The sequence below is a fragment of the Temnothorax curvispinosus genome, unplaced genomic scaffold (genome assembly GCF_003070985.1).
Source record: "Temnothorax curvispinosus isolate PA1 unplaced genomic scaffold, ASM307098v1 QBEX01005011.1, whole genome shotgun sequence".
NCBI lineage: Eukaryota > Metazoa > Arthropoda > Insecta > Hymenoptera > Formicidae > Temnothorax > Temnothorax curvispinosus.
The window spans coordinates 996290-1012444 of NW_020214791.1; the positions used below are offsets into that span (position 1 = coordinate 996290).

At 35.1% G+C, this 16155-nt stretch overlaps 3 protein-coding genes across 7 annotated transcripts in view; 2 read left to right on the forward strand and 1 right to left on the reverse strand.

Annotated features, from left to right (window-relative positions):
* Positions 1-776: 776 nt before the first annotated feature.
* On the forward strand, positions 777-3266 carry LOC112454330 (transmembrane protein 68). Its single transcript, XM_025015643.1, has 6 exons — positions 777-1315; positions 1585-1723; positions 2021-2115; positions 2290-2651; positions 2718-2921; positions 3001-3266. Exons 1-6 carry the CDS (start codon positions 1267-1269, stop codon positions 3106-3108), a joined length of 957 nt encoding a protein of 318 aa, XP_024871411.1. The 5' UTR covers positions 777-1266; the 3' UTR covers positions 3109-3266.
* Positions 3267-4686: 1420 nt separating this feature from the next.
* The window catches only part of LOC112454366 (far upstream element-binding protein 3), a 12284-nt gene continuing 815 nt past the window's right edge, over positions 4687-16155 (forward strand). Inside the window, exons 1-14 of one of the 5 annotated variants that reach the window (XM_025015712.1) lie at positions 4687-5059; positions 5497-5575; positions 5690-5872; positions 6191-6320; positions 7400-7657; positions 7742-7979; positions 8122-8328; positions 8468-8654; positions 8839-8996; positions 9166-9274; positions 9355-9516; positions 9620-9828; positions 9904-10190; positions 13896-14105. In XM_025015712.1, the coding sequence (XP_024871480.1) occupies positions 4976-5059; positions 5497-5575; positions 5690-5872; positions 6191-6320; positions 7400-7657; positions 7742-7979; positions 8122-8328; positions 8468-8654; positions 8839-8996; positions 9166-9274; positions 9355-9516; positions 9620-9828; positions 9904-10164 (2265 nt within the window). In that variant the 5' untranslated portion in view covers positions 4687-4975 and the 3' untranslated portion in view covers positions 10165-10190; positions 13896-14105. Of the gene's footprint in view, positions 5060-5496; positions 5576-5689; positions 5873-6190; positions 6321-7399; positions 7658-7741; positions 7980-8121; positions 8329-8467; positions 8655-8838; positions 8997-9165; positions 9275-9354; positions 9517-9619; positions 9829-9903; positions 10191-10869; positions 11610-11678; positions 13022-13895; positions 14106-16155 lie in introns of those variants that run through there. The other 4 variants (XM_025015711.1, XM_025015710.1, XM_025015715.1 and 1 more) reach the window with 4 other exon arrangements.
* LOC112454368 (GMP reductase 1-like) overlaps positions 14242-16155 on the reverse strand; it is a 2998-nt gene continuing 1084 nt past the window's right edge. Inside the window, exons 2-6 of the mRNA XM_025015718.1 lie at positions 15892-16011; positions 15420-15677; positions 15100-15288; positions 14799-15001; positions 14242-14698 (exon numbers count right to left, since the gene is read on the reverse strand). Of these exons, the coding sequence (XP_024871486.1) occupies positions 14503-14698; positions 14799-15001; positions 15100-15288; positions 15420-15677; positions 15892-16011 (966 nt within the window). The 3' untranslated portion in view covers positions 14242-14502. The remainder of the gene's footprint in view (positions 14699-14798; positions 15002-15099; positions 15289-15419; positions 15678-15891; positions 16012-16155) is intronic.

The window sequence follows — 16155 nt, forward strand, 5'->3', positions numbered from 1 at the left end:
CACACGTACACGTCGCACACAAGCGTGCGATCGCGCATGCGCGCACGCCACGGTCACCACGCCAGTTTGCGTAACTGCACGAACGTGCATTTGGATGCGCAGCGCTTACTTATCGCGCTGAAGTTAGGCACGTGTCAATTGGCAGTTTGACCAACGGTCGAGAGAGGCTCCAATTTTCCTTATCTTAGGCTGCCTTCACATGCGGCGTAAAATTCGTACGCCAGCGTACGCGTAACCTGCGTATTCTAGTAATATGCCAAAACTTAGGCTGGTTTCACATGGGGCGTAAGATGCGTATGCGTAACTTGCGTCAGCCAATCAAATCGTCTCAGCTACTATACGCGTATGATACGATTAAATACTAAGACGATTTGATTGGCTGACGCAAGTTACGCATACGCATCTTACGCCCTATGTGAAACCAGCCTCAGGTTTCTCTCTGGCCTAGTTTACACCGATCACTTGATACGCGTATTAAATAGTAAATAACTAGCAAATAAGTCTGATTATTGGCTGATCAGTTCAAATATACTATTTGATACGCGTATCAAGAGATCGGTGTAAACTAGGCCATAGGAATAGAAAAAGAACGCTGTATATAGGCCCTTTCTGTCTTTGTCTACGCGTGCATGCGAAACAAAGACAGAAGGGGCCCATGCGCAGCTTTCTCTTTTTATTCTGCGCAGCTTTCTCTTTCTATTCCTATATCGCTTTTTCAGCTCGCTCGCGCACTCTATTCTTATATCTCTATGCTCTCCCCGTCCCCCCGTCCGCGAGCGTGTTATTACATATGTACCATACGGTACATTGTTGTCGCCGAATAAAGGTTACGGCTAGGTATTGTAGACTAGTCATCGCGATGAATTACGGAATTGGGACGTCGATGTGACACGCATAATGACCCGATTCATTTTCATTTTAAGTAACGATATATTACAAATGCATCACGCGAAGTTGAAATTGGTGACGTTTGTGTCGTGCCACTTTGCGGAACGATTCGGATCCACGCCGATTGATCGCCGACCATGCATATAATAGGGAAAAAAATAATAGCAAAAACGTTAATGATTAGTCTCGTTGGAAGAATTTAAATAAATGCTAATCGTGCTGCGGATATATTGTATAATCGCGAGAGATGCGATAAATCTTTGATCGTAGTCGTAATGATGAGTATACGGGTGCTTCCTGCGAGGGTATAAAGAGCTCGGTCATTCTATGAATTAATTCGTGTCCCACGTCTCCTTTTGTATTAATTAAATACTAAACATGTTTTCGATCGTGTACAACTTGTGGCCAATGCTAGAAGATATTATAGGTAAAAATGCTGTGTTAACGTAAGCCTTGATACATACGTCATCATTAGGAATATAACATAACGCTGTCTTAATTAATTATGTTACCTCATCACACTTAAAAAAAAAAAAAAATAAACATTTGTGAAAGTGCACGTTTAGCAATATGACGCTTCTTATTTGTACAAGTAGATATTTAGTTTTTTTTTGTTATAATTTTTATAAGAATGTGTACCTTGAAGAGTAATGCAGTTTAACGATCGTTAAAGAATGTACTTTGTATTATTTGCAGTTCAGTACATTGACTTGGACTTTACATTGTGGCTGACATGGCTCCTAATGCCACTTCTTGTAACATTTCTACTCCCGCTTGTAATTGCGCTGCTGCTGTACTTAACTGCCTTAATGTTGTACATCTACAAGCTACACAGGTTTGAATATAACGTATCGGTTAAAAACATAACGCGTGTATATCAAATGCAATATAATTTATTAATATTAACTGTAACAGATAACTCATTTGTATCAAGCCGATTGTTATAATGAAATAATTCGCTGTTAGAAGCAACGAGTGCAAACTTGTGAATGTATTGGCTTATAACATACGTTTTAATTTATAATTTTTTACAAAATTGTGTTCAAAACAGTTTCCCAGTTTATATAAAAGAAATATACCACATAGTTTATATAAAAAGCATACTTAAAAGAAACATTTTCTTTTCTTTCAGGGTTAGATTAAGAAATGCTTATGGTACTGCATGGCGAGACGCAGCTCTTCATATGGCTGCAGCTGCCTGGGACGCACACGGTTGGATTTGGCATGGTACATCCCAGTCTAATAATTTATTTATATAAGAAGCACTGGGCATTAGAAAGCATTTAAATTGAGCTATACAAGCCCCGTATTTTTTTTTTACTGGCAGTGCTGAAAATATATAGTTTGCGTCACGTAACTATAGATTTTCATTAGAATATAACACGTATAATTCTTTAACAGGATATGAAATTGTGGGCTTAGAGAATATTCCACAGGACAAGCCAGTATTATTCATATATTACCATGGAGCTATCCCAGTCGATGTGTATTATTTTGCATCCAAAGTATTTCTATACAATTCAAAACTAATCCGCCTGGTGGTAGATCGATTTCTCTTCATGATTCCTGGTTGGTCCATATTCGCTGACGTTCTGAAAATTATACCCGGCACAGTTCAGACTTGTTCAGCTATTTTAAAAGAGGGACATATGCTCGCTATTTCTCCGGGTGGAGTGTACGAAGCTCAGTTTGGGGATTCCTATTACGAGCTTATGTGGCAAAAAAGGATGGGCTTTGCAAAGGTCGCTCTCGATGCGAAAGTGGTGCGTTCTCTTCAAAAGTTTTGTATTATTTTATTTTATTCTATTGTAATGGTTGTTTCTCATTAGAGTATAGTTCCTTTCTTTACGAAAAATCTCAGAGAAGCATTTAGAACTGTAAGTTGGGGAAGAAGAATATGGCTGAAGATATATGCTACGACGAAACTTCCTCTTGTACCGATTTACGGTGGCTTTCCGGTAAAATTGGTGACGTATGTAGGTGAACCTATTCCGTACGACGGGAGTCTTACGCCCGAAGAGTTGCAGACAAAGGTAAATAATTATGAAGGTGTAAAACACGTCGTACACTTCCCAAATAATATCACTCGAAAATATTTAAACATACTTTCAGGTTGCTGATAGTCTTAGAGATTTAATAAGCAAACATCAAAAAGTACCTGGTAATATTACACGGGCTTTAGTGGAAAGAATACGTAATACAGAGAGGCATAAGGATTAACGATGATCTGCGCTTTGATGTACTTAATTATTAATAAGACGCAATACTTTTAACAGTAATTTTAATGTAATATTTTAGACTCTCTAATTAGTTAGACTCTCTTTTTAGGTGATAATATTAAAAAAGAGAATATAATAAAGCTATTCCATTCGATAGAAATTTTTATTATTAATATAAGTATATTTATAAGTATTTATATTTATTTTATATTTGTACTTAAATATACTTGATTATTATAGAGAAAGTAGTTTATTTATATTTTTTATAGAAATTGTATAATTGAATGTCAAATGGCATGCAATGTGAAATAATTTATCTTATATCATTATTGTGTTAAGTAAGAAAACAAGAAATGTGATTATTAACAGTTATGCGTTTCTGTATTCTATTATCTTATATTTCCTATGTTTTCTTTACTGTATTAAAATTGTTTTATTATTAATTTTGTGCGGGAAGGGATTGCAATAAACAATGATAAATTTATTTTTAATAAAAGAAGTACTTCGAGTCAAATTGCTTATTGTTATCCCTTTTCTTTTGTTACATGCGCTTGCTTCGTATTAGCGACTATTATTGCAAAGATAATATATTCTGACTGTTCAACAAACGTTAAGAGTTGATGTCAAATGATTTATATAACTGTGAGGAATTTTATTCGTTAAGGATAAGATTGCAGAATTACAAAGTTTTTATAAGAAATAATGAAAAAGCATAAGTGTAAACCTTGTCATAAACTGGAAATGATTGCACTTTAATCTAGGCTGTTACTGAACTGCGACCGTATCGCACGACACGATACTTTTACTGCAATAAAAATCGTCAACTGAGCAATATTGATTTTATTATAATTGTTACTTTTGAGCGTACGTATTCTAATCTGAACTGATATCGTAATTTTAACAGTCTAACAATAAGAGAAAAAACCTTGATGTTTTTGTATTAGATTCTTAAATTTTATTTCTACAGTATGTAATAAAATAAATTAACATTTTAGCAGTATACAACAAAGATGAAAATGACAAAGATATAATAGTTTAGTGAATTAAGAAAAAAGAACTGAAGAAAGAATCCTCGACAAGCAATATTAAATATTAACAATTTAAAAAATATTTGACTATTGTCAGAGAATTTATCTTTCATCTTTGAATGTGGCGGTCCATTTGTCACGTTCAATTCCGCCGGGATCAGATAAAAGCGGACGAAAATCAAGCGGGATGCGTTATGCGAGATAGCTCTGATTGGTTGTTGCTATGACGGACGCCTATCCCGCATCACGCATGACGCATCATGTGACCGTAGCCTAAAGGTAAAATTTCATGGGCAGTGAAAAGCAGCAGCAGATCGTACTGATTGGCTACAAAATAGAGAAGTTCTAGGAACTGGAAAACTTCTCTATTTTATAGCCAATCAGTACAATTTGCTGCTGCTTTTCACTGCCCATGAAATTTCACCTTTATACCGCCAGAACTTTCGGAACACATCCTCGACGGCTTCCCGCGCGTCACCGCGATTGCCGACGAATCGCGCGACGAGGGCACAACGAGGGCGCGAGTTTCCTCACTAAAACGGTCGCGCACCCAATGGTGGACGCTTGCGCCGTGCCGTTTTCCCCGTGAAAGTACGGTTCTTTCACTCGCCGAGTTCGCCGTAAACTTTTCCCTTCTTCGCGAACGGCGTCGCGCCGCCTCGTAAAAAAGCTTGTCGTTCTCGCGTCCGCGAGCCGCCGTTTCCATTCCGTCTGCGCGCCAGAGCCCGCGACGGCGAGGCGGATCGTTGGACCATCGTTGGACCCAGACAGCAGCAGCAGCAGCAGCAGCAGCAACGTGATTCAATCCCCCGACCCGTCCCGACAACTTCATGCACCAATATGAGTGACTACTCAGCGGTCGCGCCGCCTCAGAACTTCAGCCAGAGCACCGCGTTCGCGGCGGCACTCCAACGCGCCAAGCAGGTACGTGATCGCGCGACTCCGCGGCGGCGACGTCGACGACGGCGATGGGGGCCGTGCGCGTCTCCCGCGATTGAGAGCGTCATGTCCTTCGGCGGCGGCGGCGGCGACTCGCGGCTGTTACCTCTCGGATCGGCCTATTTTACGCGGCACGATTCGGGAGAGTCTTATCCGTGACGTACGAGCGCCTCGTGGGCTAGACTGATCATTTGTAAATTTCCTAGTCTCAGAGCGATAAGATTAGTTTGTAACTTTGAGCAATTTTCTATTTTATGAGGGTAATCAGCTTGGCCTCTGAGAGTATAATATATGTGTAATATAATACTTGCGTATAATATTTTGGTTAACTGAAATATACTTAATGAAATGACTTGTACGATGACTCAATTTAGAAAGTAAAGCATTCTTCTGAATTTATGTCTACGATTTGATCGTTCCAGATTGCCGCAAAGATAAATCCAGGTGGTGCACAAAATAATCAGGATTCCAAATTGAAACGTCCTCTTGAAGACAGTTCAGGTAATATTTAAAATTTACTTATAGATTTTTTTTCTATTTTATTGATAGAGCCAACGATCCACTTTGCAGACTGCGTTCTGTATTAACGTGTGCATTTACGTGTTGCGTTTTCAGAGCCAGAGGCTAAGAAAATGGCATCGTTAGTAGTAGATCCTTTGATAGGTATTCGTGGTGGACCCGCTGGCAATTCCCTTGGAGATGCGGGTGGTCAAGGAGCCAGACCACCGCAAGTTTCTTCCAATTTAGGTGGTATATGCAACGAAGACATCAGAGTTCCAGATAAAATGGTCGGTTTAAGTAAGTAAAATTATAGAAGAGGTCACTGGCATATTCTCTGTACAAATTTCGGCAATATGTTGTATTACAATCCGTTGTAATGATTTAAGAACTAGCTGTGGTTTATCATTTATTGTGACATACTTATAATATTACCATGTAAATTTTATAGTCTAAGTATTATTATTGTGTTAATACAAAATCCTGTTGCATTTTGGAACAAATTTGGATATTGTTTTTGTTGTATTAATTGATTCTCATAATTGAAATGCAACAGTAGGAACATTATATATATAATAAATATATAATTACGTTTAAGTGATAATAATGTATTTACAGTAATTGGCAGAGGTGGAGAACAGATAACAAGATTGCAAAGCGAAACAGGATGTAAGATTCAAATGGCACCGGAAAGTGGTGGGCTGCCTGAGCGTGTTTGCACGCTAACTGGTTCACGAGAAGCTGTCAAGTAACTTGTTTTCCCTTCTTATTTCGTTAATTTCAACTATTTTGTATGCAATGCAATACCATGACTTTATATCCACACAATGAATGATAAGAGTTTACTTTTGTCTGTTGGCCTTGAATGTTTGTCTTTTATGGAAATGGGGTATGATTATCGATTCAAGTTTTATAAAGTTATAGACTGGAAAGTACTTTTTTAGTCAAAATTATTTATAAATAAGCCAAGCAAATCTGCTATCCTCCTTAAATTTTTATAGGGACATTTCACATTCTAATTTATTTAAGCGCGAATGTTTTTTCACCACACTTCCCATCTTGTCACATTCCCCCAAAACAATTGAAAAATCATTTTAAACTGCGATGTTATGACGACGTATAAATATTGCACAACGCTTTATACGATCTTATTTATTAGAAAATGTGATTGAATTGGGTTACGATTGATTCTGATAACAGCTTACATGTTAGTATATTTTATATATGCTACAATTTCATCCTAACATGCATTTCACAAATGTAGGATATATGCTTTCGCATATTGAAATTATGAAATGTTTTACAGAATCTTTATTTAGCTCCTGGATGCCAATAGCGGGTTCAAACTTGACTTTCTATAAGCTTCATAATTTCTGACCATTGAAAATTGATTAATGAGTTGACCTTTTGATTTAATAATTTTGTATTTACTAATAGTTTTTTGCTTTTAATAGGGTATGGAGAAAGAGAAAGGTGGAAGGAAGGAGGATAGGATATGCATGGGGACGTGTTAATCACAACATGAAGAGAATTTTATTTATTTATTTGAAACTGCTTATGATTAAATCTATATATGGCAATTTGATACCTATACATGGCATTTTGATACAAAATCTTTGAAACTTTTTATTATACCGTTTGAAAACTTTGATCATTAGAAAAGAGAAATATTACAAATGTGATGTATAATTTTGATCCGCAATAGATATTAGTGCATATTTATGTGTTGCAAATAAACTTGATTGTTGTACATTGATTAAATCTTTTGACACATGTAAAACAGTTTAGTTGAAAAAGTATTGTACATCCGTACTTTATGTGTTTCAGTCGTGCGAAGGAGCTTGTATTGTCAATAGTAAATCAAAGGAGCAGAAGCGAGGGAATCGGCGATATGAATATGAGTGGCAGCAGTGGCAGCGGAATGATGGGACATCCAGGATTTGTTGAAATAATGATTCCAGGTCCTAAAGTTGGTTTGATAATCGGCAAAGGGGGGGAAACTATAAAGCAACTTCAAGAGAAGTCTGGAGCTAAGATGGTTGTTATTCAGGAGGGGCCATCTCAGGAACAAGAGAAACCTTTGAGGTAAGACAAATAATCTTTCCTCTATGTAAAAACAATTGTTCTTCAATTTTATATACCGAGGCAATATGGCATAATTATTTAAAGTTCTGTGTCTTTCTGTAGAATAACAGGAGATCCCCAGAAAGTTGAATATGCAAAGCAATTAGTCTATGAATTAATAGCTGAAAAAGAAATGCAAATGTTTCATAGAGGAGGAGGAGGAGGAGGAGGAGGAGGAGGAGGAAGAGGTGGTAGTGGGGGTGGTGGTGGTACCGAAAGGACAGGAAACTATTCTAATGATAGTGGTTTTAATCATGGTCCTGCAAATAGTGATGGAGTAGAGGTTAATAATTATTTTTATTATGTCACAAGCGATTGTAATTAAAAATGTTTGTTGACTTAAAATTTAACTGTACAGGGAGAAAGAGAAATAGAGAGATACATATTTTTATCTTTAAAATTTATAAAGTTATTATTTGACATAGGTACTTGTTCCAAGAGCCGCAGTTGGTGTCGTTATTGGTAAAGGTGGGGATATGATAAAAAAGATACAAGCCGAAAGCGGAGCTAAAGTTCAATTCCAACAAGGAAGAGAAGACGGCCCTGGCGATAGAAAATGTTTATTGTCAGGAAAGCATCAAGCTGTTGAACAGGCTCGTCAAAGAATTCAGGAGTTGATTGATAGCGTCATGGTATATATCTTGATATGTTTACGATTATTTTATTAGAATTATATTAGAATGCATATATGTTTACGAGCTAATACCGTAATCAATATTCTTTATTTATTTTTAACTGCAGAAAATCTATTGTTAACTTCCTTATTTTTAGAGAAGAGATGATGGTAGAACTAATATGGGAGGTGGCAGAGGTGGCCTGAGGGGTAATGGTTTTGGTGGCAATCGCAATCCAAATGAGTATGGGAGTTGGGATAGACGACAAGGCGGCCCTATGCAAGATAAAATTGAAACAACGTTTACCGTTCCTTCTTCCAAATGCGGCATTATAATTGGCAAAGGTTTTACTTTATTTACTTGTTAATTTAAATGTGTTAATTGCATTTATATATGTGCGTTGTTAAAGCCTCCTATCTTATTGATTTAAAATCTTAGTAATTTTATTCTTGATTGTATTTAATAAGTATGTAATGATGATGTTCTTCCTTTAAAATTAATTATCTTGCATTAAAATCTTTATTCTAGGTGGTGAAACTATCAAACAGATCAATCAACAGACAGGAGCGCACTGTGAGTTAGATAGAAGGAATCAGAGCAATGAGAATGAAAAGATTTTCATTATTCGAGGAAATCCTGAACAAGTTGAACACGCAAAGAGAATATTTAGCGAAAAGCTGGGGATGGTACGTTTAGTTATATATAGTATATACTTACTTAGAACTTGATCCGTTCACTCGTTATCTCAAAATCTCGGGTACTCCGCGCGTACTTGGTGCGAGACACCACCGTGTCTCTTGATGACCATTCTTATATAAGATATTTTTTCAATAATAGTTTATTTATTATTTAAAGGGTCCAGCTGGTTCTTCATATGCTGGAGCGCAAGGAGCAGTCGGATACAATCCAAATTGGAATACAGGGTATCAAGCATGGCCAAATCAACCACAATCCAACGACGGAAGTATGTATGGCTTTATGATTCCTTATAGCATGCAAGAAGGTAAGTTTCAAATCTGTTATGCGATACATTTGCTCTTGCAGGCAATGCTAATCAAGCTCCTGTACAAGTCAATCCACAGACTGGTCAGCCAGACTATAGTGCTCAATGGGCGGAGTATTATCGTTCACTAGGCATGCACAGAGAAGCAGACATGATTGAGCAACAAGCGAAACAGGGAAAGCAAGATCATAATCAGCAAGGAGGTAAAAATCTTTACAGTTTTATATCACAAGGAAATCTTTGCTGAGAGATTTACAGCATGATTTTTAGATTATTCTGTAAAATTAATGAAATAAAATGTTTCAGGTAATTCGCAAAATCAGTCTAATCCACCGACAACCGGTTCTGCTGGGCCAAATCAACAGCCGCAGCCACAGACGCAGCCGCAACAGCAGGCAGGTGCCGCGCAAAATGGTGGTCAAGCAGATTATAGCGTGCAATGGGCAGAATATTACAGAAGCATCGGTAAAATAAAGGAAGCAGAAGCGATCGAAGCTCAAATGAAAGCGGGCAAGGTATTTCCTTCAAAATATAACGCTCAATATTGTTGTTTGCTGTTGTATTTTAACATCATATATAATAATGTGCAGCTTGGAATGCAAGGGAACCAAATGACCCAGCAACAAATGCAGACTCTTCAGGGACAATCGGCTGGTCCACCAGGTACCACTCCTAACGCGTTCCCTCAAGCTTATGGAAGTTATCCAACAATGAACGCTGGCTCCGCACCAACTGGTTATTACGCAGCGAATGCTGGATCTAATTCTCAACCACAGACGGGGCAGCAAAATCCTTCTTTCCCAACAGGATATCAGAATTATCCTTACTCACAGTCTACTTCTGAGAATTAAACTTCCATTTGAGAGAAAGGCAAGCTGTAAGTAAATTTCAGCACAACAAACATGAATGAGCATACGGAAAATTATATAAAGCATAAAGTTTTAACGATATATTAAATCAAATTGATTATCATAAAAAAATTTATAGATCTTTATTTTGGCAAAAACTTTAATTCCGATGATTAAAAGTTCAGTAACTTGTTTGGTAGCGCTAGCATTTTAAAGAATGATGATTAGTTTAAATTTATATGATTTTCTAAGTGCTATAGTTGTTATACTAAGCTAATATAAACTTGAGTGTTGTTATATATTGATGAAATATATAAATTTAACATCAAAAGAAGTAATCATAATTTTTATTTTGTTTATGCCTGTTGTTTTGTTTATACCTTGTTTATACCTTGTCTATTTGAAAATTTTGTTTATTTAATAGTTTAATTATTTTTATTTAATTATATTTAATACTCATTTTTATATTGGCTTGATATTCCGACATATTATAAATCAATGGTGTAAGAATAAGAAAATGTTATTTACTTATAATCATTGAACCTCTTTCAGGGAATTTGATTTAAACTTTGCAAAACATGAAATTTTTGATAATTTCGTGGTTCATGCGAATATTTGAATAACGATACATTTTACACCTTTGAAATAAAATCTGTTCTTTTTGTATATGGGTCATCTCTTTTTACCATAATTATTTGTTTATTTCAGATAGTTTTCAGATAGCTTTCCATCGGGATGCGGTTAATATCTGCTATATCTCCATATAACTTTTATCATAAATAGTTGACTGCTTCATAATCTTCATATATCTTTGAGAATGTCATGAGAATCGATTATATTCTGTTTATACTATAAAACGTTTTGTGTTTTTTATATATACACGTATACATATACTATAGGATATCCCATCGTTCTAAGTTTAAGTAACAAAAAGTATCAAACAAGAGAAGTTTGATTGCAATTAATATTATAATATAGTATAAATATGATGTCTGTGTTCTACTTATACTATTGTATGTATTTTTGTTCCATAACATGTATTATTGTAATATAAGTTGAAGCTGGCAGGTGAAGCAGCGGGTCAGAAAGTGGAACGAGGGATCGACATCTGTACCATTTTATTGCCATCCTCTCTCTCTCTTTATCTTACTCTTTCTCTTACTCTTTCTCTGTCATTAAACTTGTTAAACTATATCCTTATAAATGCGTTGTTATGAACGATATATTAGTATATTTATCATATTAGATTATTATATATACCTTGATAAGACACTTATTTACCTGAGACACTCGTGTTTTATTATAACTATATAAAACTCTTGACTATATACGAAATGCTATATAATTGATGCAGCTGCCATGTGTTTTCATTATCCATGAAAGTTCTTCTACTTATGTATACGAAAGATACATGATATGACATTTATATATGCATATGTCCTATTGCACTTGTGTTAAATACAATGTTACTTTGGTTTTTCTTTTGCTTTCTCGTGAAATACCAATACTATTTTTAGATATTTGGAGCAGCCAATTAGAGAGGTTTACCCGTCCTACAATATGTCGTGGCATGGGACATCCTACAGTTTAAAATGTTTCATTCAGCATTAATCTACATGTATACAAAGGAATCAGGACCTGCGAACTGGAGATTAGTCGGACGGGATATATATAACTCATAACGTGGAATATAATTTACTAACAACATTCTAAACATTGCTTAGTCAGTATTACATGTGTTTTTATACGATATACATAACGAAATATATTGGCTCTTTATTTCCGAGTAATTAAGTATCAAAAGACTTTAACTAGTCATATGTAAAATATTTCAAATTTTTGTACATCTCTTTATTACATGCTTCAATTCATTTTCATAAGTGGATACAGAATATCGAAGATGGGAAGCTTCTTATCGTAGTTATAAATTCTTTGATAAACTTAGACCTCAGCAAAAACTGTATTGCACACGATTCTTTTCGCATGATCTTTATTTTTCATGTTAAGTGGGATAAAGTTTACTATTGAGATTGCGAAGTAAAATTAATCTTTCATTGATGGCAAATCAATTTTCAACACAATCTTAATTAGAACTTTAGTCCATTATACATATACAATATCGATGTGCTTCCCTATAATGATGTAACCATTAGTCCCGATCTACAATAGGTGGTTTAAGCCCTAAGCCTTAGGAAATTGTTCAATCATAGTTGAATTTGAGGAGAATAATTTACTGTGATTGGTCAATTTCTTAGGGCTTAGGGCTTAAAACACCTATTGTAGACTGGGACTTATACTTTTCGATTTTGTCTTTAATATTTCTTGTCTACAATACGCAACTTCTAAAACATTCTCTATATAAAATAATGCATTAACTACTGAATAAGAAGAGATGAAATTTGAAATACATCTAATATCTGATATAATCTTTCTAGAGATATATGTTGTATTCATAAATAGTAAAATATCTATATAAACTTTCATATATTCGCCATGTATTTCTACATACTTATTCTTCGATGAAAAAAAAAGTTAATGAAAATCTTAGTATTTTGTTACAGTAATTTTACTCCGTTACAATTGAAAGCTAGGTAGGAATAATAAATAATTATGTATTACTATTTTCTCAAGCCACACTTAGTATGATATTGAAAATTACGCAGCGTTGAAACTCAATTATATCTTGAACTACAGTTTGGTTGTAATATTAGAAAGTCATCCATTTTTTAAATATAAAATTATCATTAATATTATGCTTATGTTTATACAATTATATCATCAGGAAACACATGAATAACTTTTAAAAGATATCTTCAAAAGTTTCGTCGCTCCTTAAAATAAAAAGGAAATTATTTCAAAATTAATAATAATTTTATGTTTGGCCTCGTTACTTATATATTTGATGTAATATAAAAAAAATGTATCTAGACATGTAACAATACTTTTTTTATGTTAGTATTTATATATTTTCCATGCATTAATATTTGTTAATAAAACAAATTTATGTTTTCATTTGGTATATTTTGTGGCATTATTTCGAATATATTTATATATTTAATTAAAAGGTACTTATATAATAAATTTACAATATTTTATGTTGCTTGAGAAATATTTCAAATAAGATATCAAAAAAATATATCGAATAATTTTATAATTTTTTCCTTTATGTTACTTTGAGTTTTATGGATACGTGCATATTCGAGATCATAAATATGTATTGTCTCTGATATTTTTTTGCAGAAATTTTTAATTACAAATTACGTTCATAATATTTTTATTATTTGCATTGACATTAATTATCAAATAAAATTAGAATGGTAAAATATGATAAGATATATAAGATATAAACCAGGAACTTATACATGCATCATATCACGTTTAATTATTAGAAGGATTATTTGTATACAAGTTTCACAGACGTCGTATACGAAATCTATTTATTGCGATTATAACATAGGAATTATGATAGAATATATATTAATAGGGAGGTTTTCCACTTCGTATATTAACATTGTTGGCAAGTATTTTAATCAATTACATTGTCAAACTTCTAGTATAACTTCTAGTCGGTTCTATAAATCTCGTGAATTATATTTTTGTTTCGTTATAATAGCACAATAATATTTTCTTTTTTCTTTTTTGCGTTTACTCGATCTTCTTTTATTAGTTGAAATTTTCCTGTTATCTTTTATACTTTTATGCACATAATTAATTAACATTGGCGAATGTTTCAGGAACAGGTGCAACAGAGAACTTTCCAGTTTCTCTGATCAAGAGAAGTAAATAGCAAATACGTACGAAAAATTTCCACTTATAAATAAAATTTCTGTAAAGTACTAAATAGGTAGAGCTTACTGTAGATACAGTGCACATTTCGTACAAGGTTTGTAAAATATATATGCATATTCATATTTCATAATAAAAAGAACAACGAAGTGTATAAATGCTGCCCATTCGTTGTTTAAATGTGAAATGTAATTAGAGATAAATTAGGAGATAATTAAAGCATCGATTTGTTGCTGTAGGAGATTGATATATGATTGTTCGTAAGAGGATAACTACAATGATATAAAACGGCGCTTAATGTAACGAAATTTCTTTATTTGTGCATGAAGGATTATTGTATAACGTTCTTCCACATTTGAGCATACTTAAGGATTAATTCGTAATACTTAAACGTCATTACACGATACAGCGTGGTAAATATTTTACAAGACTGCATTTTCACCCATATATATAAATATTATTTGCCAGCAAATAATACGCGATCAACAAATATTGGCGTTTAAAACTTTCTTTCCTAAGCCTCTTTTTTTTTTACTAATTTAATAATCATAAGCTTTACATTTCTGGGGGAGGTCCGTACATGGGATTTAATTGTTGCGTGCAGCGTATAAACGTCGCTCGTCGCGGTAATTCGCGCAAACGTTCGGCCCCTGTGTAAGTACAGGCGGATCTTAGGCCGCCTAATATGTCCAGCACAGTGTTTTCGACCAAACCTCTGTAAGGCACTTCGACAGTTTTCCCTTCTGAAGATCTACGCATTGAAATGAGTGCGGGGCAAATTTTTTCGTTAATCATCATCTTGACACACGTATACTTGTTTGTAGCGCTACGACAGTTGTCGCAGTTCTCACCTGTAGTCTGCAACACCACCGACGTGCTTCTTCATCGCTGTATTGGAGGACATACCGTAAAAAAGTTTCAACTTCTTTCCGTTCTTTTCTATAACTTCGCCCCCGCATTCGTCGTGACCCGCGAACATTCCACCCGCCATGACGAAGTCCGCGCCGGCACCGAACGCTTTCGCTAGATCTCCGGGACAGGTACACCCACCGTCCTGAGGAATAAACACGTTAATACGTTAGATGAAAGCGAGGTACGTCTACGATTACATTCGTGCCAATTGCGATAGAGAATGTAATAATAAATATTTACGGCGATGATGTGGCCCTTCAAGCCATGCGCCGCATCCGCGCACTCAATCACGGCGCTCAATTGCGGATAACCGACGCCGGTTTTCATTCGCGTTGTGCAGACAGAACCCGGGCCAATTCCTACTTTAATTATATCCGCTCCTGAGAGTATTAGTTCCTCCACCATTTCCCCTGTCACAACATTTCCTGCCTGTAGCGGCAGCAATTAATCTTTATGTTTAAATACGTATTTAGTGATTGAATGATAGCGACGCTTAAAAATCATCGACCAACCGATCGTATTTCTATACTGAAGATAATAAGACGTTCAATTGTACTTACAATTATAGTGTGGTTCGGATATTGCGCTCTTACTTTTCTCACATATTCCACAAAATGTTGCGAGTATCCGTTCGCAACGTCCAGGCATATAAATGACAATTCCGGCACGGCTTCCAAAATGCTCGAGAGCCGTTCGTAATCTTCGTTTCCTGTCCCCGAGCTGGCCGCTACATTTTTTACGCAATCGGGATTTAGCGCGACAAAGCCTTTCCATTCATCTGCGGTATAATATTTATGAACCGTAGTAAAAAGACCATGCTAAAAGAATGTGCACAATGAGTAAGACAACGCATTATCATATCAGAACGATTTTATTTATATGATCGCATATTAATGTTATACGAAAAGTTTTTGATTTATATCTGTTTAATGTATGCGGATATTATGTATGAGGAAAAAGAGAGCCCATTAAAAAATCTGACAAATTTATTGAAGGAAAAACTTTGATATTTATTCCGAAATGGATTTTTACCTTTGATAAAGCTTTTGCCATTTCAAACGTGCCAACTGTGTCCATATTAGAAGCCATCACGGGAATTCCTCTGTATGTTTGTTTGGAATTGCGAAATGTGATCTCTCTGAAAAGGTCTACCTGAAATGTGAGTCAAAGGAAATATTGATATTATTTTTATTATATATTTAAGTGTTGAAACAGATGTTGAGGACAGTAATACTTAATTCATACTGCGCACACACACACACACACACACACACACACACACACACACACACACAC

Bases quoted from the DNA above. Each gene is read 5' to 3' on its own strand.
- LOC112454330 (XM_025015643.1), top strand. From the start codon at position 1,267: ATGTTTTCGATCGTGTACAACTTGTGGCCAATGCTAGAAGATATTATA. The intron at 2,652-2,717 runs GTGCGTTCTCTT...GTTTCTCATTAG, and splicing joins TCGCTCTCGATGCGAAAGTG to AGTATAGTTCCTTTCTTTAC. The intron at 2,922-3,000 runs GTAAATAATTAT...ACATACTTTCAG, and splicing joins CCGAAGAGTTGCAGACAAAG to GTTGCTGATAGTCTTAGAGA.